Source organism: Pteropus alecto, unplaced genomic scaffold (assembly GCF_000325575.1).
Source record: "Pteropus alecto unplaced genomic scaffold, ASM32557v1 scaffold75, whole genome shotgun sequence".
Classification (NCBI taxonomy): Eukaryota; Metazoa; Chordata; class Mammalia; order Chiroptera; family Pteropodidae; genus Pteropus; species Pteropus alecto.
The window spans coordinates 27,420,448-27,443,288 of NW_006440638.1; the positions used below are offsets into that span (position 1 = coordinate 27,420,448).

At 37.7% G+C, this 22,841-nt stretch overlaps 1 protein-coding gene across 4 annotated transcripts in view; it reads left to right on the forward strand.

The window, feature by feature from the left end:
• GRM7 (glutamate metabotropic receptor 7) overlaps positions 1 to 22,841 on the forward strand; it is a 769,756-nt gene that overhangs the window by 474,396 nt on the left and 272,519 nt on the right. For all 4 annotated transcript variants that reach the window (XM_006917568.1, XM_006917569.1, XM_025050835.1 and 1 more), the window contains one exon: positions 9,309 to 9,449. In XM_006917568.1, coding sequence (XP_006917630.1) covers positions 9,309 to 9,449 — 141 coding nt within the window. The remainder of the gene's footprint in view (positions 1 to 9,308; positions 9,450 to 22,841) is intronic.

Sequence of the window (22,841 nt, forward strand, 5' to 3'; positions counted from 1 at the left end):
TTCCTGGGAAAAGGAACTCTACACACGTGAGTATTTGTGGGTTGTTATAGCACAGTCCTATGGAGATGCATCTGTAGGCATCAAGCCATCTTCTTATCTAAAGGCCATCTTCTGCGAAAGGCAGATATCAGATGAGAAGTTCCCTGGCAGATCCTCAGTAATTGTTTTGGATTTCACATGCTCTTCTCCAGCTAGGTAATTGGGCCCACAGCCCACCTGGGAACTCATTGTCCTGTTTCTTACTATGTGTCATGCATTATTCCAAATACCGCATGTATTCTCTCATGGGAGCCTTACAACAATCCCACGAAGTAGATGTTATTATCATCTATTATTATCTTCCCCACTTTACAGATTGAGAAACTTAGACTGGTTGGTCATTTGCTCAAGGTCATCTAGCCAGCAAATAACAAAGTTAGAAATTGAATCCTAGAATTCTAGTTTCAGGATCCACTTTTAACCATTTAAACTATTAAACTCTCAATTTAATATATACTGTTTGTACGCATATTCATTTTTACATAAGTATATTCAGAATGCATAAAATGCCCTTCTGTTTCTCAGGCAATTTAAAGGAATGAAAAAATAAGAGGCATTCTAGCATTATATAATATGCAACAGCCCTTTGGAGGCATTTTGTGATATAATATTGCAAACATTATTCCCTCTACCTCATCCATAAACACGTCCCATGGGATTTTTGTTCTTTGTGGAATAATTTCCATTGCAATAATTCTTATTTGTTTTCTCAAAAATAACGTCTGGTTTCCACCACTCTCATTAATGGATACAGCCAGCAAATTTGTGGGTACATCTGAGAGCCTAGATTTGTCCCACTAGATCAGTAATGATCTTTTTGCCAATCTGATTTACATGTCTCCAACTTCAATCTACTTCAATAAATTTGGGAACTTGAATTGGGAGGGCAAGGAGAAGTAGAGCACAGTCTCTGTCCACCTGGAACTTAGTTTCCTGAGAGAGGCAGACAATGAACTGACTGCCAACAGCATTACACACATGCAGGAAGGGCCATGTGCACAGGGTATCAGAGGACATGCCACGTAACACTAGAACCCACTGCAGACATCCTGCAGCAGGCAGTCCCAAACCAAGGAGGAAGGACCCCCCATTCACTACAAATGTGCAAAACTCATCCTCTCTTCTTGACTGGAAACCTCAAATTCCCTTATGGTCAAATCCATGCAATGCTTCCCATATTTTCTTGTGGACTGACCATTAGTTAAATTTTTAACTAAGGTTCAATTTGATTATTGTTCAATTAAGTTGGAGAAGATCATTGAGAGGTTGTAAACTCCAGTTGATCCTCAAGCTGGACCCAGGCAATCAGAAGCTCCTCTTCGGCTCCCTATCCTTGGAATGTGGGCTCATTTCCATAGTGGGAGCCATTTTTAAGGACATAGCCTTGAGGGAGTAATGTGTTATTGAGACCATTTGGACTGGATACAGGTCTGAGTGCAGTTAAGGCCTCTATATAAACATTTAAGATTCTGGCGGGCACTTGCAGATATCCACTTGTCTTGCAGCACCCGAGACAAGCCTGGTAGGTAAGTTCCCTTGCTTATTAAACATGCCCTCTACCAATCTGCCTCTTTCTTTGGGTCTCCTTACGCTCCCTGTATCAGGACCATTTTCACATTTCATCTGGAGAGCTCCTCAGTTTGTGAACCAACAAACTATCCAACTGGTTTCTGTTTATTAGATTATCATTAAAAGATCAGCATATCTCTAGTAATTTGAAATGCTACCTTTATTCTCTGTTATATGAAATTCCCATGTGCAATTTGTTTTATTTCTGAATTTTCTGTCCTTTTCCAATGGTCCATTGACTTCCTTACTCTTGTGTCAGTCTCCTCTTTTTTAATCCTAGAGAATTTGTCATCTGTTATTATAATATCAAAATCTCTTCCTCATCTCCCTTCCCCAACACCCCAAACACTCGTGCACACTTGTTCTTTTATTTTCTTCAGAATTCTCCTTGTTGTCAATTTTTTATATGAATTTTAAAAGCAATTTGTCCAGCTCTAAGGGAAACAAATTAGTATTTTTTATTAAAATCACACAAAGATTACAAATTAGTTTCAAGGAAATGTACATAAGAGAAACCTTATAACTCCACTGAAAGACAAAAGTCAACCTGGTTCAATGGAAAGATACACTTGTTCTTAGGCTTTTTTTTTTTTGGTAGCTATCTTAATTATCTCTTCTACAACATCTTTTAAGTGATTTTGTTTGTACTTGTGAAGATAGATTATTTCTCTGTGTCAATTTTATAACCTGCTGCTTTACCAACTTTACTGTTTTAGTAGTTGTTTCCAAAAATATATTCTTAGGCACCTGGGATAGTATTTCTCATTTCAGTAGAGTTTGTATATCACACAAGTTGCAGCAAAAGTGTATTAAAGCAACAGAAATGCATTTCTTGGTGGTGGAAAGCTCAGTGTCTATCATGATAAACACACACACATCTTACAAATGTTGAAACCGTCAAAAGTGGTGGGAATATACTGTGAGCAGAAGCACTCAGGCCCACCTGCAAGGAAGAACCATTCTTCAGCACCTGCTGATACCTGCCACATGGAAATACGGTCCGTATTTCTAGACCTTCTCAATTGACAAGTATGTAAAGCCAGAAATTTGAATTCACGAGTGAAATCTCCTAATTTTTCAATTAATTTTAAAAATACTCTGGGACAAACTGGAGAAGACAAGTCTATAGGTTAAATATGTTCCCCAAGCCATCAGTTTGCAACATCTGAGAAACAAATGTTATCACTCAGACCAGACAAAAGCTGTAGAATGGTATACTACCATAGGATTTCTATTACTTATTATAGTGTATGAGTTTCCTGGGGTTGACATAACAAATGACCACAAATTTGGTGGCTTAAAATAGAAATCTTACAGTTCTGAAGGCTTGAAGTCCAAAATCTAGATGTCAACATGGCCATGCTGCCTCTGAAGGCTCTAGGAGTGGATCTTTCCTTTCCCGTTCAAGCTTCTGGTGGCTCCAGGTTTTCCTTGGCTTGTGGCTGCATCACTCCAGTCTCTGCCTCCATCTTCACATGACCTTCTCCGTGGCCCCTTCAACCTGTGTGTCTCTGTGTCTCTTAAAAGGATACTTGTCACTAGATTTAGAGCCTACACAGATAATCCAGGATGCTCTCATTTAGAAATCTTTAACTTAATTACATTTGCAATGTTAATTTCTTATATTACAAGATCCAATACAATATAACAAGATCCAAATTCAGGGAGTTAAGACATGGACATATCTTTCTGAGAGCTACAGTTCAACCCACTACAATGAGTTATATCATAAAAATAGAAAAGGGCATAAAACAAATACAGACCTGTTTTCAAAGTTTGCTGTTCTAATTTACACTCTCAGTAGCAGGGAATGTGAGTTCCCCTGATTTTTCTTATCAATGCCTCTGTCTTCCCTTCTCTCCCTTTCCTTCCCCAATTTACTTTGCCTCCTTCTCTTCCTTTCTCTTCCCTCTTCTATTCTCTCTCTGTCTCCTCTCTTCCCTTAATCCTTCTTTTCCTCTCTATCCTTCCCCTCTCTCACTCCTTCTCCCCATCCCTTTTTCTCCTTCTCTCTTTCTTATATTCTCTCTTCTGTCCTTGTTTGTCTTTTCTCATCTTTTTATTCATTGATTCATTCACTATTGTTAATAATGTACTCCTGCGATGTGCCAGGAGCTGTGTGTTTTGGAAACATAAGCACATCCTTCTTGAATCAGAAGCAGACCAGGATGAGCTAAGAGCCTCCCTTTTATAGGCTAGTAAGAAGCAAGAATTGGGTGCTGCCTTCTCTTTAAGCTGACAGGGATGTTCTAACCTGCGATACATGACTTGTGTGAATAAAGCAGCAATCAGGGCTACTGGTCACTTTCTGATGCCACATGAAGCCATATTAGTATCCACAGTTTTCCTTCACCCTGGCCATGCAGGCAGTTGTGTCCTCTGACACCCTCTTGACACTCTGATAGCTTTCCTTCTGAACCACATACTTGTGAGAACATTCTTCCTTCTCAGCTGAAAAGGTCACCTCCCAAATGTACCACCCAAGATGAACTATATGTCTATAAATTTGCATGCTCTTGTCTTTGCCACAAGTTTCAGAATGTGTTTAAGGCCAGCACCCCAGTTAAAAGAGGAAAGAACCAGATAAGTATATTCATAATGCCAGTTAAAACCCTGCTTGTTATTTCTATGCTGTTCTAAGTTTACTTTCAAGATTATGGGAATGTTGCACAATGTGTACCTAATGGGACATTTGCTTCAGAACCACTTGGAGATTAATTTCTAAACTTACTTAGTCTGTGCATCAAAAAGAGCAATTTCATTGTAAGAAATTCATCTGCTCCGCATAAAAGAATAATCTTTCTCTGGTAACATAATTCTGATCTGTTTCCTGTGAATTGAAACCCTAGTCTCAGTGCCTTGGACCACACTGAAGAATTCTGATAATTTAACTAGTAATACTTTTATTATATATTCAGATCACTACTGAACTCTAGTAGGAATGAGAAAAAGTCTCAAGTCACTGTGATACACACACACCCCTATGTACATATACACATATTATTAGATTATTAGTTATTCTAATTTCTGCTTCTATCTCTCTGTTGAAATGTGGTGACTGTACATCTTATGTTAAATCGCCTATTTCTAAAAAACAATAGGTAAAATTATTAGGCTACAGAAACTGTAATGACAGGTCAAGAGTGATGGGTTAGTGACTGCAGCCAAGGGGGGACCACTCCATATCAGAAGTAGAGGAGTATGGAGTATGTTTTACTCAAAGGGTTGCCAAGTATATTCCAAGGCGTTGTGAATGCATGGCTACAAGAGAGTCTCTTTTGAAAACTTAAATATCCCATGGACAATTTTATTCTTTGTGAATGAAAATGAGTAGAAGGAACCAGTAAGAATTAATTCGTACTTTGCCATAGTCCTGCTAAAAAGAAGTAAGCAAATTGTTAGGTTCTGAAAGAAATCTGACTCAGCTGAGGCAAATTAGCAAGGATTCACTAAATTAAATAATATGTTTGACCTCTGCTTCTGCTTCTTTGAATTGTCCCAGAGGAGCTGGCTTTTGCGGCAGCAGAGTCAGCCCAAGTACCTGGTTTTACCATCTGACTGACTCATCCATTCCAGTGCCCAACCATGTCCAGACAGACCTCAGAAATATTGCTGGTTCAGTTCTAAACCACCACAATTAAGCAAGTAATTCAATAAAGTTGGTGGAGGGTCTTGTTTTCAATTTGTAAAAAATGCAACATCTGTGAAATTCAATAAAGTGGGATGCAACACAATGCGGTACGCCTGTATGCTGTGTTGGTACCACGCTGAGGGCAATGAGATTTCCCCTCAAGGCCCATAGACCTTCAGAGGAGGTAGTGAAGACACAGGGCTATTTTAGGTTACCTTCTTAGAAACACTAAGGCATAGCACAGAGATTGAAATTCCGGAATGGAGAGCCCAGAGTGATAATAGGAGACACAGGTGAGAAAAGCCACCTTTAACGATAAAAAGGGGCCCAGAGCAGCCATGATCAGAGGAATACAGATAGAGCGAGTACCCCAGGACAATTCATCAACAGATAACGCAGTATGCTCTACCTCCCCTGGGGTCTTCTGCAGGCTTCAGGATGGCAAGGCAGAGCACACTAAAAGTCTCAACTACATAAGCAGAGCCAAGATCTTCTCATCTGAACCAAGGTAAAAACTTGAGGCTGAGAGGTTGACAATGCTGCAATCTAACAAACTGGGCCGGAACTGCTCAAATCCTACCTGCTGAGATTCAGGATTTGCTCTAGAGCCCTGCTTTTCAAAGTTTGGTCAGGATGAGCATCACGTGGGTCTTGTTAAAAAGGATTTCTACCCTGCCCCCATTCTCTAGAGCCTTGCTTCTTAAAGCATGGGCAGCATGAACATCATCTGGGGCTTGTTAAAAACATCTTTGGTCCCACCCCAGACCTTCTGAACCCAAATCTGCATCTTATGAGATCCTCAGGAAATTCCTATATAAATACATTTGGGAAGATAGAGCAGTACTCAGCCTACAGGTGAGTGTGGCCAGCTGGCCAGCCATGAGGAGGAGGATGAGGAAGAGGAAGAAGCCGAGCCAGCCAGACATGTGAGTGAAAAGGATAAAGGTTTTTGGCTAAGAAAGCTTGTCCTTCATCCATTTCCTGCCACAGTGCCTGCAGATAGCCTTTGCAATGCTTGCTTTCTTTCCAGAAATCTGTTGGTTCTCACTAAGAACAGAGGGAAGTCGAAGTGACTGCTGCTTTCCTTTTTTTTTAAATGTTTCAGTCACCCGTAACCTGCATGTTAGTCGCAAACTAGTCCTTTATCAACATTCGTCCGTATTTCTAGCAGACACAAGCTAAAGAGAGGCATTTTGAAGTGATATTTTTAATGATGAGGTTTCCTCTGTTTTCTGAGCTGGGGAATGCATATATCCAGGCTACCATATGGGTGCAGGACAGGGAAAATTTCCCCAAGTTGCGAGGGGAAAGACCAAGCCCTGCACAGAGAGAAGAAATGGGTCATTTGGCAGAGAGTGTAGAAAGAATTCAACCCACATGCTAAAGTTAGAGTCAAAAGGATAGTTTATTGGAAAAGGGATAACACTCCACAGAGTGTGGTCTCCACTCAGAGGCAGAGAGTGAGAGGGACAGTGAGAGGGACCCTGAGTGTTAGGGGAATTCAGTTTATATATCATTCTTTAGCTCCTGTGAGTTATAGTTTAAAAGACTTTATTAATCCATTTCCTTTGATATGGACATACAGTGAGGAAGAACAAGAGCATGTAGCATGAAAAAGTAAGAACATGTAGAGTGAAAGTTCTGCTGGCAGTTCTCAGCCTTTAATCCATAGATTTCCTATGGAGTTACCCATAGGGAACGACTCTGTTGGTTCCCGTTTCCCCTTCACAGGTGTGGGGAATGGGTTGTTAGCAATCCCAGTAGAAACCTTCCTTTGTTCTGCAGGTGTCCTCCTGGGCTGGCTGCAGGGTCTATCAGCATATTACAGTCTCTGAATGTAGCTTGATTAACATTTTTAATTTTCTTGCCTCCTCCCTTCAATAATTCAAGCCATTTTAGTAGTTCCTATTCTGAGTTTGGCTTAGGGTTTATACTTGTGGCATGTGGCTGAAAAGTTCTTCTGAAGCCCCTGTGTGTTCTGTATAGGATGCTTCTTACGAGTGTGTTGTTTGGGTATTGCAGAGAGGAGTCTAGAATGCTGTAACAATGAAAGAGAGATTGATTTGTCTGTGGCTTCATAACAAACCACCTGAAATGTCGTAGATTAAAGGACAAATGACCATAACTCTCTGTAATAGGGGCTGTTCTTTTGCTGCAATTAGCTCTGGGGCCGGAATGGGCAAAAAGGTTTTGCTGAGAGGGCCAGGGTCTGGCTGGACTCCTTTTCTTTCCATACGAACTCACATCCCCAAGGCAAACCTTTTAGAACAGGGCAGCTGGATTCCAAGAAGTAGAATTCTACAAGGACTAGCCACAGTGGGCACAGGGTTTCCCAGCCTCTGCTTGCAAGCCTGTGGACAATAACACAGTACGTAAGAGAGGGCTACATGAAGGCATAAAGCCCAGGAATCAAGGTCCATCAAGGCCACCTATCTACCACAATCTACCACTCTTGCTTAAGAGAAAAAATGAAAGTTTGTCACTAGTCATCATGTGTGAGTGTGTGTATGTATGTATATGACCAAGTGCATACATGTAGTGATCTTGAAAACATGGAGGACTCATCTGTCTTTCCCCCAGAGATTCCCCTTTGTTCAGGAGTATTATGTTATTTTACTGAACAGTCGTCTGGAGTAGAGACAGGTTTCTGGGAGAACAGTGAGGTGGGAGGAGAACTAGCAAAAATAGGTTAATCAATCAGTGTTGATATCAGAATGAGATCAAATACTACAGCCAGATTTCTCTCAAATCAGTTAATGTGGGGGCTACAAAAGAACAGCTGGCTGGGTACCTGGTCAAAACCTCATTCTGTCCTGATCATAGCCTGGAAAACAACCTAAGGGATATGGATTTTATATTCCCTAATATGCCATCTAATCTCCTTTGCTTTGTAGTTTTCTTTCTTTTCACTGTATTGTTTATTTCAAATTTTATATTTATATTAGGCTTACTATATGTCAGCACATGAATTTGGTGCTGGGAACACAGTGGTGAATAACATTAACCTGACATCCTCCTCTCATGGAGTTTAGAATCTGAAGTTAAATTTTTTTTAATGGCCTTAAAGTTAAGGAAAAACTTTGACTAATTTTTAAAAACTGGAAGTGAGTTCATCTTCTTTTATGATTCTTGACTTTAACTCTGCAAAAATTTTCAGTTTTTCCACTGCTATAAACAAGACACTGTGAGGAAGGCAGTGGTGTCATCTTCATTTTACACACAAATGAAAGGAAGATATGGAAGTTTAAGTGTGTACTTGCTCATGAATTCAAGCCCAGGCCTTGTTGATGCTGAATCCAGACCATATGGCTTCACTGGAGTGTTTAAAGTTGTACTAATCTAATGAGGTAGCTAGAGACTTCTTGGGGGCCTACCCTCTTGAGTCTGTGTTCATCTTGCACTTTGTCAATAACATTGTGCTAATTAACGTTGGGCTCAGTTTATGGCTTCTTCAAAAACTTCTCCTTTGACTAGAAGGTCAGTTACACAAGGAAACATTACTAAATGAAAAAAAGATTCTTAACATGAAATTCACAGGTCAGTAGCTCACATGGTCAGGGATGCAGAATATGGCAAAATGGTTGACCTCGGGCACAATAGTATTTCACTGAGTGTCTGTTTTTCATCAGCAAAATGAGAATGATAATAACTACTGCATAGGTTGTTGAAATGAATAAAAAAAAATCTGTAAAATACAGAGTCTGGTCCATAGTAAACACTAGAAGTATCAGTTATTATCTTGATGATGACGATAATGATGCTTTGTCCCTGGTCTAGCTTAGTAGAGATTCAAGGCATGTAGTGAGCATTGTGTCATCCTTAAGTTCTCTAATACAGATTACATTGTGAAAAATATCATTTATAGGCCACACATCTGCCTGACAGATTGAAGTAAAGCTGTATATATAAGTTAGCATTAGAATACTTTTTTTTTCTGTTGATTTTTTTCCCTTTGATACAAAGGAGCAGTCAGTCTACTAAAACAAAGAAAAATCACCATTGGTATTTTTATTTTCAAAGATTCCAACAGTGCCCTGCATGCAGTGACCTTTCATTTAACTCTGTTTAGGGTTTGATGCCTATTTTACGTCCCGCACACTTGAAAACAATAGAAGAAATGTATGGTTTGCTGAATACTGGGAAGAAAACTTCAACTGCAAGTTGACGATTAGTGGGTCAAAGAAAGAAGACACAGATCGCAAATGCACAGGTAATTTTATTCTCATTGTCCTTCTCCTGTTACTCTACGTGGCCAGCGTTGAAATGTCTGCATAAGTGACAGAAGGAAGCTTGGCTGGAGACAAATTGAAAAAGTAAATTGAATTTTACTAGATTGTTCAGAAAATGGAACAGGAACATGTCTCGCAGGACAAGAGAAGTTTAGACAAGATTGTATTCTTTCCTGCCTGTCCATCTAGCAGTAATTGACATTTTCATTGATTATTTTAATTCAAAAGGGATCGTGCTGGTTTGGATGCTCTCACTGCTAAATATTAGTCCATGTTGTAGCCAGGAGTATGAAGTCATTTCACGTGGACAAAAATCTCTTACAAATCCCATATCCGCACAAGATTTAACTGTTATTATAGACAGTATATTTGATTAAGGAAACAAAGTGCTTGGGTTTGGACTAATGAGTTTCAATTGATTTTCATAACATCAAAGTTAATGACTCACCTGCTATTTAAAATATGCTTAAAAAGTTACCAAACCTTATATGTAACCTTGCATAATTATTCCAAATTAAAAACATGTGTGTATGCCATATATATAGTAGCAGTAGTCAGATAGCAGTTACACATTCATTCATTGATTCAGTCACATGTTTATTGAGCAACTCCTTTCTGCAAAGTTACACATTCATTCATTGATTCACTCGCAAATGTTTATTGAGCAACTCCTTTTTGCTAAGCAGTGTGCTGGGCACTGGTGATCTGATGGTGAGCAAACTAGGTAAGGCTACTGCTTTCATACTACTTAGAGTATAGTGGAGGTAAATCCAGGTTATTCTCAATGAATACATAATTACAGTCTGCAGTAAGTGACTGAGGTATTACCAAGGAATTTCAATAATTGAAGCTAGAAGCTGTTTCAAAAGACCTTTTTGAGGGATGAGCAGGCATTAGCTAATTAGAGAAGGAGAATGACAGATTGGAGAATTTCTGGAATAATGTGGGAAAGGGCTTGTAGCAGGAGGAATTGTGGTACCTCTCAGAATGTGAATAACAGAAAAATGTGACTGAGGAAAAGAATAGGATGAATATGTGAGTTGAAGTTGCAAGTGAAGAGATATAGACAAGGAATAAGTTGTGTTGGGACATATGTGGAATTTAGTCTTTATCCTAAAAGTACTGAAAATTTTGGAAGGGTGTTATGTAAGAGTATGACATGATCTACTGTCTTATCACCTAGCCCTTTGTTAAATAGCATTCCCAAATGCTATACTTCAGTTATCTTCAAAGTTTGTAGTGATGATCTCGAAGTACCACAAAACCCTAAAATGCCTTCTGTATGCTCAGGAAAGGCACATATGTGTTGGAAACACTTCCTGTGTTTAGTTTATCTTCGCCATACAATTCTTTGAACACCTATTAGGAATAATGCATGTAAAGCATGATACTAAAAACACTGAATGGTGTGAGGATGCTTAAGTTTAGGGCTTTTCCTCAAGAAGTTTTCTCTTAAAAAGATAAAAAGATAAGATATGAACAGAGACATGAGCAAAACAATGACACAAAATAAATATGCATCATTGAATGTATAACTCATATAATTTAAATATTAGATTAACCATATTCTCTATGCCATTGTGTATAGCAACAATGTTTTCAGAAATATTTTCATAATGTTGGGCAAAACAGAAAAAATTAATGTTGACTGGAACTAGGTGACACAAAGCTTTGAAGTAGAAACTGAAAAAATTAGTTCGATGTCTGGATAATTTTTCTAAGTGACAAGTACATCCAAGTATACTAGATGTATCTAGATGATTGATGATGATTTTCGGTTCTTTCTGATATGTGATGTTCCATAGAGTGTCTGGAAGGTAGAATGGATTGTGTGATGGCCACTAAGATTTTTTCATCTAGGCCAATCCCCAGTCTTTTTATAGGCTTTAACACACGCTATTTTATCTGTAGTCACATTTTAGTGCTGATCATTAAGAATATGGGTTCATAAAACAGGTAAGCTCATGAACCAAACCACTATCTTTTAATAATGGAAATAGAAGTGTTTGTGTTTTCTCGTAATGCTTCTTCCATGTGAAAAATCTTCAATCAGATTTACTAAATTACCTGTGGTCCCAAATTATTTTAATATTCTATCCTTTCCCTTTTATTGGTTCGTGAACTGGTCTTTGTACTCAGGGCAAAGAGAGACCAAAGAAAGAGGCAGACCACTCCAGATTGGTAGATGGCAGGTTTAATAAGCAAGGGAACTTACTTATGAGGCTTGTCTTGGGCAGCCACAAGATGTGTAGATCACTGCATCCGCTGGCCAGAATCTTAAAAGTTTATATAGAGGCCTCAGTGAGCTACAGTCATCTACACAGTCCAGATGGTCTCAACAACACCTTACTCTTTTAAGGCTATGTCCTTGGAATAGCTCCCACTGTAGACAATGTACATTCCAGACGGGAGGATGCGAGGACTCTCTGATTGCTAGGGTCTACCTCATGGCCTCATGGATTAACCAGCAATCATGTCCTCTCATTTACCTCCTCCAACACTTTTCATTCCTTTTCATGTATATTTCATGTATATTGTAGTAAGATGTGCCACCCTGAGTCGAGGTAAATACTATTGCCATCATTGTGTCTCTTGCTCTTACCAACACTGAATATGAGGACATGGGTGGTTATGTGTTTTTTTTTCTTTCTTATACTTTTTCCCAAATCCAGCTAAACTTGCATTTTGCTTTGGAAATATTCCAAAAATACTATATAAAAAAGTCTTAACATTTAAGTATACCTCAACTTAGAAGTGGAGAAATGGGAGAAAAGACATGCTCAGATTTGCTAGACTAGAAGAAGTGATAGAAGTGACAGATCGCATTGTATTAAAGAGAGTTCTTGAAACTGTGGTGAGAAACTAAGTTTTAATGAGGGAAAAGAATGGAGGGGAGAGGGAAGCACTGAGGGGCTTATGGAGATGGGTGATATAAGAGAAAGCTGCTTTGGCAACCAGCTTTTGAAACATTAAAAGAATGAGCACACTGAAGAGAATCAACCAGATGAGGATGCTAGCTAACTGAGTAGTCTGGCATTACAGATTAACTGCATAGGGAGAGTATATGTTTTGATCTGAGGACTTGAAGAAAGCAGTCCTCTTCACAGATCACTTTCTGTGACTGGGCTGTGCTAAAGAATATGTCTTAAATTATTCACTGCTCAGTTTTAGGCACAAATTAAAGTTTAAATCTTTTTTTTTTTCTAGGATATCTAGCCTCTTTAATTATAATGAGCTATTATACATTAGCGCTAAATAGACAATCATTGAATCAGTCATCTGGCAAGACAAGTTTTGAAGATGAGGTGTAGGACCCATACTACTTGGAGAGAGCAAACTTCTGGGTTCAGAGAATAACAATGAGTTTAAAACTCTGAAGCATAAAGTCCGAAAGGAAGAGTAATTGTTGGAAAAATTTATTAAAAAGAAACTATGTACTTTATAATTTGATTTGAGGCTAGATGTACATGGATTCTTATAGGAAATGACCTGAACAACCATGTAATCATTAGTCCTATAAATTGTTCTTATGCATTTATAGTTTCTTTCAACCAGGAAAGCTACCACATTTTTCAGTATTTTAAGAACAACCCAACTTTCCTTGATACCTAATCCCAAGGTCTCCCAAGCCTGAGAGTTGGACATTGTTCCTCCTACTTCCCTAATTTTCATTGATATAGATCAAACCTTGGCAGTGACTCATCCTGCTCACAGGTTATCTCAGCTGCCATCCTTCAAGGGGACATGCAGTTGAGTAAGCTTATTGATGGTTTAATCATTCACAGGATACACAAACTCCATTTGACAGGTACTAATGCCATTCATGCTACTTCACAGTAGAGTGACAATTTCTCATGGAGATAATGCTAGCCACACACACAATAAAGGAAGCTCTTCTGAACAGTTCACCACAGGGTACTTATTACTTGTGGGCAGAAAGGTCAGATGTGATTTTCTTCAAGTGTTTATGTTCCCCCATCTCCACATCAATCGCTAGGCATGTTCTCACTTAAAATTTGCCAGCATACCCTGACACAAAGGCCAGTTTATAGTATGATCTCTTTGGGAATAATATTATATTTTTGTGTGGAAATACCGATGTCAAGGAAAGAAGGAAAAATACAGAGATAAAGTGGTCTTGAAAAAAGAAATTGAGGACACAAAGTGGTTAAGAAACCATTGGTTTCAGCATGAAAGTGACCTGGTTTTGTGTTTTAGTGTTACCCCTGAGTACCTTGTAAAAACTTGTACAACATTATTTAACCTCTCCAAGCTTTTCGTCATCTTAGAAATAAGGGTAATAAAACTTTGATTACATCCAAACTTGTGTGGATTAAATTAGGTAATTGAAGTAAACTAGCACATAGTAATAACCCATTAATCCTAACACTGTCTTGTTTTGGGCTGAATGTAGTTGCCTGTGAGGGTTTCACAAAGATTCTATTCTCTTACATCACTCCAAAGGAAAATCTGGATACATGTCAAATTCTAAAAGAAAAATAATGCTAGGGATTTGAATAAGCACATAAAAGTATGGATAGGCATTCTTCACTGAGGTACACATTACACAGCAATGTATTGAGGTCTCAAAAATTCATAGATGGGCGATGTACAACTTTATGCTATGAATGGAATACAAAGCTCAAGACAATAAATTTCAGTGCCATAATATTGAGTGTGTGTCCAAATATCATTGGGTCTTAGACATGCCTGACACTTCATGTCCCAAATTTTTTACCATTTTTATCCCTGATGTGCTGTATCCTTATGTGATTAGCATCATCTCCAAGATTTTTGCTCCCAAACTCATTCTTTAAACTGAAAAAGAAGATTTGAGAATCTGAATATGCATGCCTATGGCAGCCCATAAAAATTATCACTCTGTCATATCTTGTGGCTTATGCAGAACATTTGTCTAACTAACATTACTATTCTGTCAGATGATACTTTGTGGATAGTGATTCATCAGAGTTACCTCTTTGCTCAAAAGAAGAAAATCAGCATTTAGAAATCCATTGCCCCATGAAGGGACATTTGGGTTTTCAGAGATTTGTTTTCCTTTTGAGATGATAGGATGAGTAAATTCACGACTTTTTTTGTAAAAAACCCACTGTATTCCATTCCTTTCAAGTCACACAATAAGCAAAGTTTTGATTTGAGTCCCTAATCATCCAGTGTTTACTGTGGAAAGTATCAAGGGCTGAAGAGCATACTCTGCATTTTGGGAGGTCAGATTTTTAAGCGGTGTGGTTTTTTTACACCTCATTTCTCAAAGTTACTAGTTTAAGTAAAGGTGATTTTGTTGGTGGAGGCCAACAAAATCCTGTTAAGAAATGCTGTTGGCGAATAAACCATGTATATCTCAAATCTTATATTCTTACCTGGAACCCAGGCCCATCAAAGCCTGTATAGTTTTTTAACAGGACTATCAAGACAAAGGAATTACACATAAGTCAGTCAATTGCTTTGAGAATATATGTGCAGAAAGAATTTATGACCATACTATTTAGTTTTCTCCGTCATTTTATTATTCTATTCTGAATTGACCTTTAATTGTTATATAAATGTTATATTGCAGCACCTAACAATTTATTCAACATGATTAAGGAATTCACATCAAAATGTTATAGATAGGTAATATCTTAACCCTTTGGCGCTCTGAGACTTTTTGAAGCCATTTTGATGAGAAGCAGTATAAAATGCATTTTATACCTTTGAGCTTTCTTAGTTTTGATGCAGAGTAATTATGACTTAACCTATATGGAGTTTCCATAATATGATTGTGTGTTAATATATTTCTTAAAATTTTGATTGCCTGAGTCATCTCTAAGTCTTAGTCTTGGTTAATGTTTCTCTCATTATGATCACCCTTAAATATTCCCCTTCCTCCCTCCTAATGGCTGGTTTCTATCTGTGTGGGAATTAAAATATATGTGCTAAATTACTAACTTTTATTCATTCATTTAAAATAAACATTAAATAATTATAAATGTCTCAGAAGGCTAAGGTATATAATTTCATGGATTTAGTACAACCGTTTATAGCAATTATTTGGGTACATATACTAATAAAATTTAGACGAGATGCTAATTAATATAATATTCTCCAAATTGAAATTATGTATCACATCTGAAGTCCTTATTCTTGGAAATCTTTAAATTCTTTTTGGAACAGGAATATTGAATAAAACTCATGTCCACAAAAATGTCTATGTTTCTAGAGATTGGGTTTCCATATGTTATAGTCAAAAAATGCTTTTAGTATAACATTAAATTATATTATATGCCATACTAATTCTATGGCTTTGCTTTTAATTCACTTTGATGTGAAAGTTCATCCTGCTATATTTTAAAGCCAATGAAGTTCTTTCTAAAGAGAAAATTAAGAACAAAAATGTAGCCTCTTTTCAATGAAAAGCAAATCACCAGCTTTGTCAATTATTCCAGTAGAAAAATTTGAGAAAAGATAAAGAAGATGATGACAGTTCTTGCTTCTGAGAGCAAGAATTCTGTAGCCTTTTCTGTGGTTATGTACAGTATTGAGTAGGTATAACTCTCAGGCCACAAAACCAGTAGCGCAAAAAATAAAACTTTTATTTTCTATAACTTCATTTTGTTTTCAAGGCTCCATTCCAACAGTTTGTAGAAACTTAATCCATCTTTTTAGAGTCCTTTATTCCAACTAATCAGTGGAGTTGAAGCTTAGTTATAGAGAGCTTTTATAAGCCCAGAACATAAGAGTTATTTGTGGGATCCATTCGCTCTCAGCTTTTGGCATCTATCCATCACTTCCTGCTGTCCACAAATTCATCTCCAAGAAAGATCTTGTCTATGCCAGCCCTTCCCACTGGAGATGTAAAGGTGACCACAACACAGAGTCTTTCTTGGGCCTGGCCTCAGGGTTTCTCCAGATTCAGCTCTAATTTTGATTACTTTCACAACCCTCCTCTGACCATGGAGGGGGAGGTTGCATGGGCACACATCAACATTTTACTCTCTTGCTTCCCTCAGTCTCTCCTTTTTTATCTTCCATTCCTGAATGCCCTTATTAGAGGCTGGGGGAAAAGACTAACTTAGATTCAATTATATCTATACAAGTCTTTCGTATATGGCATACACTATGTCCTGAGAGATTAAACTTTTGAAGCTCAGAGCCTAGTACCGACTACATAATACTGGCTGTTAAAACTCAATCAATCTTTTTCTTTTCTCTGTTCTCCTGTGTTCTGTTATTATCACTCTTCCTAAAGCAATGAATAAGCTCTGTAGCTTCAAAGGCTAAAGGATCAAGCCACAAGATTATTTACATATATTTCTATGAGATGATGTGAGATTATGTCATTAATATGACATATTGATATATAAGAATATTACCATTCAATACTATACTAGCACAACCAAAGTAGAAGAGTAATAGACAGCAAGTCAGTCTTTGTTTTTACTAAATAGTGCAAACATAGCATTAAACTTTGAGTTTGTTCAAATCTTGAACAGGCGCCCAAGGTAGGAAGGGGATGGCTCTCTTTAGCCTTATTAAATAAATGTTTATAGATGGACCCTACAGTAAATGAATTCTTTCCACCACTGACGTTACAAAACTCAAGAAGAGGTCTTCATTGAATACTATTTTACTTCTGGCCACGTTCCCTCAAATTCTTCTTGCCATACAGCACACCAAAGCATCTACACAATGTGTTTAATTCTGTACAGAGTCAAACCAGGCAGCAGAACCCCAAGTTGAATGCCCAGGGGTATCCAGGCAAAACTGTTTCATAAATGCTAGAAGCTATAATTATTTGAGCTTTGTGTCATTTCTTTCTCATTAACTCCAACAGGCAATGGCTTTAAAAGTGGAAGTTATAGCCTTCCCAGCTTCAGAAAGTCTATCAGACTGGGCAGTTAATAGGAAGGAATTCCTGTACTAGGGGAATTAATGCATATGTGTCCTCTCAGCAACAGCTCTTGTAAACAAAGTGCCTCTTGTAAGCAATATAAGTATTATAAATTGGATGCTTAGAGTCAGTTTAGTAGGTATAAGAAAGAGCTGTTGAATGACTTATCAAGTATCATCAAGCAAATTAGACTGGAATATAGCTTTCCTCAGGAAGAGAGTCTAGTAATACAGTTTTCTTGTTTTTTATTTTCCCTCTTGGAAAGAGAAATATGGATACTAAAAGCACTTTAGGTTTTTACAGTGTGTGTGGCATCATATTTGTTTCTCTAGAAAATAAAAATGTGCTCAGAAGATAAGTATCTGCCATATATATAAACCCAGATAAAAACTTTCTATAGCTCCTTCTAACTTTGTCTCACTATTTCCAGTGATAGTAGATCAGGAGTGTAGGTGCACACATGGGGAGGCTCGTCATTTCTCCATCCTCAAACAGTACTATTTACCTTCCTGGTCACAGATAGCTCTGAAGGGACTTACAGTACCTTCTATTACATAGAAACACTATAAAAGCTGCCTGCTGAAGTCTGCTACTTGACTCATGAAAGCAATTCAGACTGGAAGAGTCAAATTGTCCAAATTTGAACCCCAGACTTTTCACTTCCCATGTCACCTTGGGCAAGTTACATAAACATCCTTAGTCTCTCATTTCTTCATTTGAAAATGAGATAATGAGAGTCTGTACTACAGGGGTCATTTGTGAGGATTAAAGAAAACAATGCCCTGTGGAAATAGGCCTCAGTGGGTTTAGGGGCCATCGCTGTGGTTGGTGGTAGTGAAACTTTTGTTACTTTTGGCCTTTGAAAAAATAAAAACTGAAAAGAGAAGTCCTCATGGCTCAAACTGCCAGTTTTCCTTTATTTTTATATCTAGCCTTGTTCTACTTTACCTTAAAAGTCCTTTGCTTGTATACACATATCAACACACTATTATGGGTTTATATGTCATCCAATTTGAAGTCCATATTAACCTTGTAAAATACGCAAGGCAGGTATCATCCTCTTTTACAGATTAAAACAAAACTGAACTTTGGAGAAATTCTGTGACTTACATGAGAACATGATTGCTAATGAGAAAAATATAATAACGTCAATGACTAATGCCACGCATTTATTTTCTCATGCCTTCTGGCACACTGTTTGCTCACGTAACAAATGTGTGTTGAACAGTTGTATGGGGTCCATGCTTGTGTTGAGTATGAGAACATAGACAAGGTTTTTGTTTTTGAGGAATTTATGTTCCAGTCTGTGAGGCAAACAGAAAACCAAATGCGGATAAGCAAAAGAATAACACATTATGATTAGTGCTGTGAAAGAAACAAAGGCTGAACTAGAAAACAACAGTACAGAATTATTCCAGGAAAATATAGTCATCAGAGATGATCACGACAGCCCTGACTGTCTGTGAAGGGTTATTATTCCCATTGCACAGATGAGGAAATTGTGGCTCAGATGAATTAACAAAATGATAAATACGACCGATTTCTCTCTATGCTCTTTTTTCTCTTCCAAAGCTCTGAGAGAACCAATTGTGAATAGGCAATTTCTTATTTGGGAGAATAACGTCATGTTTTTGTTTACATAACAATTTCCTCATGTTGTGACACCCATTCACCGAAGGGCTCTCTTAATAGAATGTATTTGATAATAATCCTAGATTGATCCTTTGGTCTTCATTTATAAACAGAGAAGAGAATTGGCCTTGTTTCTTTTCTTCTAAACTCAAAATAGGGCAGTATTTTTTAGTTTGTGCTCAAACTTTGTTATATTGATGAAAGGCTAGTAGCACATACAATACATAGAGAAGAGACACAGGATTCAAACTCCTCACCTCACTGGCAGCATAATTATACAACAGTGAATTAGAGCCACAACTATAAACTTTTCTCTGAATGTTTCTCATCCTCGTGGAACTTTGTCCAATGGTGGGGCAAGCAAATATGCCTGCAGCTTTATCGAAACCAGTGATAGAGACTGAAGCAGTGAGAAACCGAGACAACACCAAATAATACCTCTCGGGAAAAGCTTACCAATATTGGAGGAGCAGATATAAATTTGAGCTACTAAAGTGGTCCAATACTCTGGCAGAAGTGAGCAATTTACTAGGGAAGGAAAATGTTGAATTACAAGATGCTATTGCTTTTTCATTTGAGAAAAAAATGCAACTGTCATGAGCAAGTTTCAGGCAAGCATGTAACAAAAGGCTACATTTTAGAATTCCATTAAATAAAAACAAAATATAAAAATAAAACTAAACTAAGAGCCAAGCTGAAGCAGTTCCCTTGGTGTGGGTACAAGTGTACAAAAGTCATTAGGACAAATAATTGTTAGACTTCTAATGTTGAACCTCCTGGCTGTTAACATGACTGACATAAATCATGCCTCCAGCACAGACTATATATTTCCATAGCTTCTCTCTTTCCTTGGACAAGTTGTGAGGCTGCAGAAGTGTTATTGAATTTTAAGAACTTCTCAAAACCTAAATTGGTGGTATTTTAGTAAACAGAACTAATCCTGTTACCCTCAATATTTAGGGCATTTTAATGGCCATATATTCTTCCAAGGAAGACTAAAACTCTCAGCATGGTCTCTAGGGTCCCCTGTGGCAGGAGTCCATCTTATTCTTCTGCAGCTCTGGCCTTCGTTTGGTTCTGTAAAGGCACCTGGGTTCTCCCTACCACAAGGAGAATGCATGTGTTCTTTCCTTTGCCTGGAATATCCTTTCCTCAGTGTGGTTTTTGGCTAGTAAACACTCATTCACTCTTCACATCTCAGTGACACCTCTTTCAGAAGGCCGCCACTGATGTTCTCACCATGATCTAGGTCAGGTTCTTTTCTCTCTATCCTCCTGCCTTTCTTTCCTTCTGAACTGCCCTTGCCTCTGCTGGTGAGGAGATTCTCATTAGTATGAGTATGCAGTGACTATCTCTCTCCTGCACTTAGCTGCAAACTCAGTGCAACCAGACACTCATTTCTTTGCATATGCCTTTCTTCGAATGCCCAGCCCTGGCTCAGGTTAGACATAGATTAGGATCTTAACAAGCAGTTGTTGATAAATCATTTTTGCTTTCTATGCTTAAAACAGAGATTTGCTTTATATAAAACATTTTAATGCAATTGATCAAGTTAGGAGAGGAGGGCAAGGTGGCAGGGGCCGGGGCTGGCGGGGCGGGGAGTGTTGGGCAGTGCACTTGCGAGTGCTGAAGCAGAATCTGTCATTTGGAAAATCAGCCTGGGCAAATGGATTGAATTAGGGCCTTTGCAGGATTTATTGGGCTGCGCATGTTAAATGTTTCATAAGCCCATTTTGTGTTTTTACAAGACTCAAAAAGAAAATAGCAAGTTCTGCACTTATTTGAGTTGACAAGTGTTCCATTTTAAGTGAAAATCCAAAAATCCAATAAACTATACTATATTAGCCAGTCCTTCCTTTAAAAAAAAAAAAATCATAGGAACAGAGGACTAGGGAATGCATTAGCCTCCCTGCTTTGACCATATCCTTTCCTCTATTGATTATTGTTATTCTCATAACTGAAAAATTGCTGCATTTTATAAATTTCGAGGAAGAAATTAGATGTGGGGCTAAAACCATAGTAATAAAAATAATAAAATGGCCAATGTTTATTAGATACTTTCTTAAATGACTGTTTCATCCTGCAAACAAGTAAGTGACTATAAATCTAAATGAACAAAAACATTAGCTCTTTGCAATTTTTACCCTTAAATTTTTAATTTTGAGAATCTTTTAAAAAGTAATTATATTTCTCTCAAAGTTTGCAAGTATATACAAAACACATTAGGGGATATTTTAAGACCTCCTGCTTTTTCCTTCTTTTGGATTACTTTCTTGGGATGAATTTCTAGAAGTAGGTCTTTAAATGGAGTAGTAAAGAACAAGGACTTTGAGGCCAAATCTCCTGAAATCAATTTTGGTTACAGCCCTTTACTAGCTAGGAAGCCTAGCATAAATGCGATCGCATCTCTGTGCCCTGTTTCCTAACTTGTAAAATATAGATGATTATAATAACCTGACAGAGTTTTGATTTTTTGTGTGTGTATTTTAATAAGCGCTAAATGAGTTAATACATGTTAAGTGCTTAGTATAGTACCTGACACATCGGAAGCATTGCCTATTTTTATCATTACAGAATCACAGTATAAATGTTTTTGGACAATTGAAATATATTGTTAAATTGTTTTCAAAAAGGACTATACGAATCCATTCAACCACTGGCAAAACTACTAAAATGTTACCTCTGTTTTGATTTGCATTTCTTGGAAAACTTGCAAGATTGAATTTTTTTCCATATGCTTAGATACTGATTTATCTTTTTTATGAGATGCACTTTAGAGTCTTTCAATTGTTTTACTATCCCCTGTGCCATTTGATCATCCCTACAACTCAGCACAGTTGGCAGAACTGATAATATTTACAATCTTCTGAAGAGAAAGATAAAAGCAAAGTTCTTAGATGTATGTTAAGTGGATTGCCCAGAGTCACTTGGCTAGCCTCTAGCAGAGCTGGGATTTGAACCAAAGCATTTTGCTTTATTCTTGTAAACAGTGATTCATGAAAATAATGCCTCCTGGCATTATTATTATTTTTTTTTTATAATAATGTCTAATTTTTTCTTATAAGAAGTTTAAGTCCTTAGGAAAATGTGATTTAAACATCTTACAATCTGCGTTTGGAAATCAGTATCTCCATAATTTGGTTTTGAGCTGGATATGGGGAATGAAAGCAGTCACGACCCTCCCCCTTTATTTCTAGCTCACACAGCTGGATATATTAGTCAGAGTCCAAACAGGAAATAATGGCTCGTTCAAACTGAATTATTTAAAGAGCATTTCATAAAGAAACAGTGTACAAAGGTGTCAGAGGAGTTCCTTAAGAAGGCAACAGAAGATAGTGCACTGCTTCTGGCCTGCTAAAACAGAGATCTATTATCACTCCTAGCCTGAAAGTGCAGGCAGAGGTGGTGGTGGTGGTAGGTATGAAAATCCTGGGAGGATATCTGCAAAGAGTCTACCTGATAAGGAGGGAGCCAGACCAATAAATAATAAGAACAAACCATCCTCCTGCCCTCCAGTCTCCTGCCTATGACACCCACTGTCTAAACCAAGTGGGTATCAAAAGGAAGGGAGCTCTTTGAATCTGTCTATCAAAGTGAGCTTCTCAGCATAGAGAATGATGATGAGCAGATCTGGGGAGACAATATATCCAGTGCAGGAATTCTCATATATTTAGGCAGGCATGATCTGAGAGGTGGAAAGGGCAAGAATTTATTTATTTAGTTTTAGGCATGTTTAGTTCAATGTACCAATAAGGAATTTAGCTAGAAGGGTTAAGAAGACAATTCAGTGTATATGTCTAGAACTTAGAAATCTGTGCCAGAGGTACAAAGTATGGGTTTGTCAGTAGAT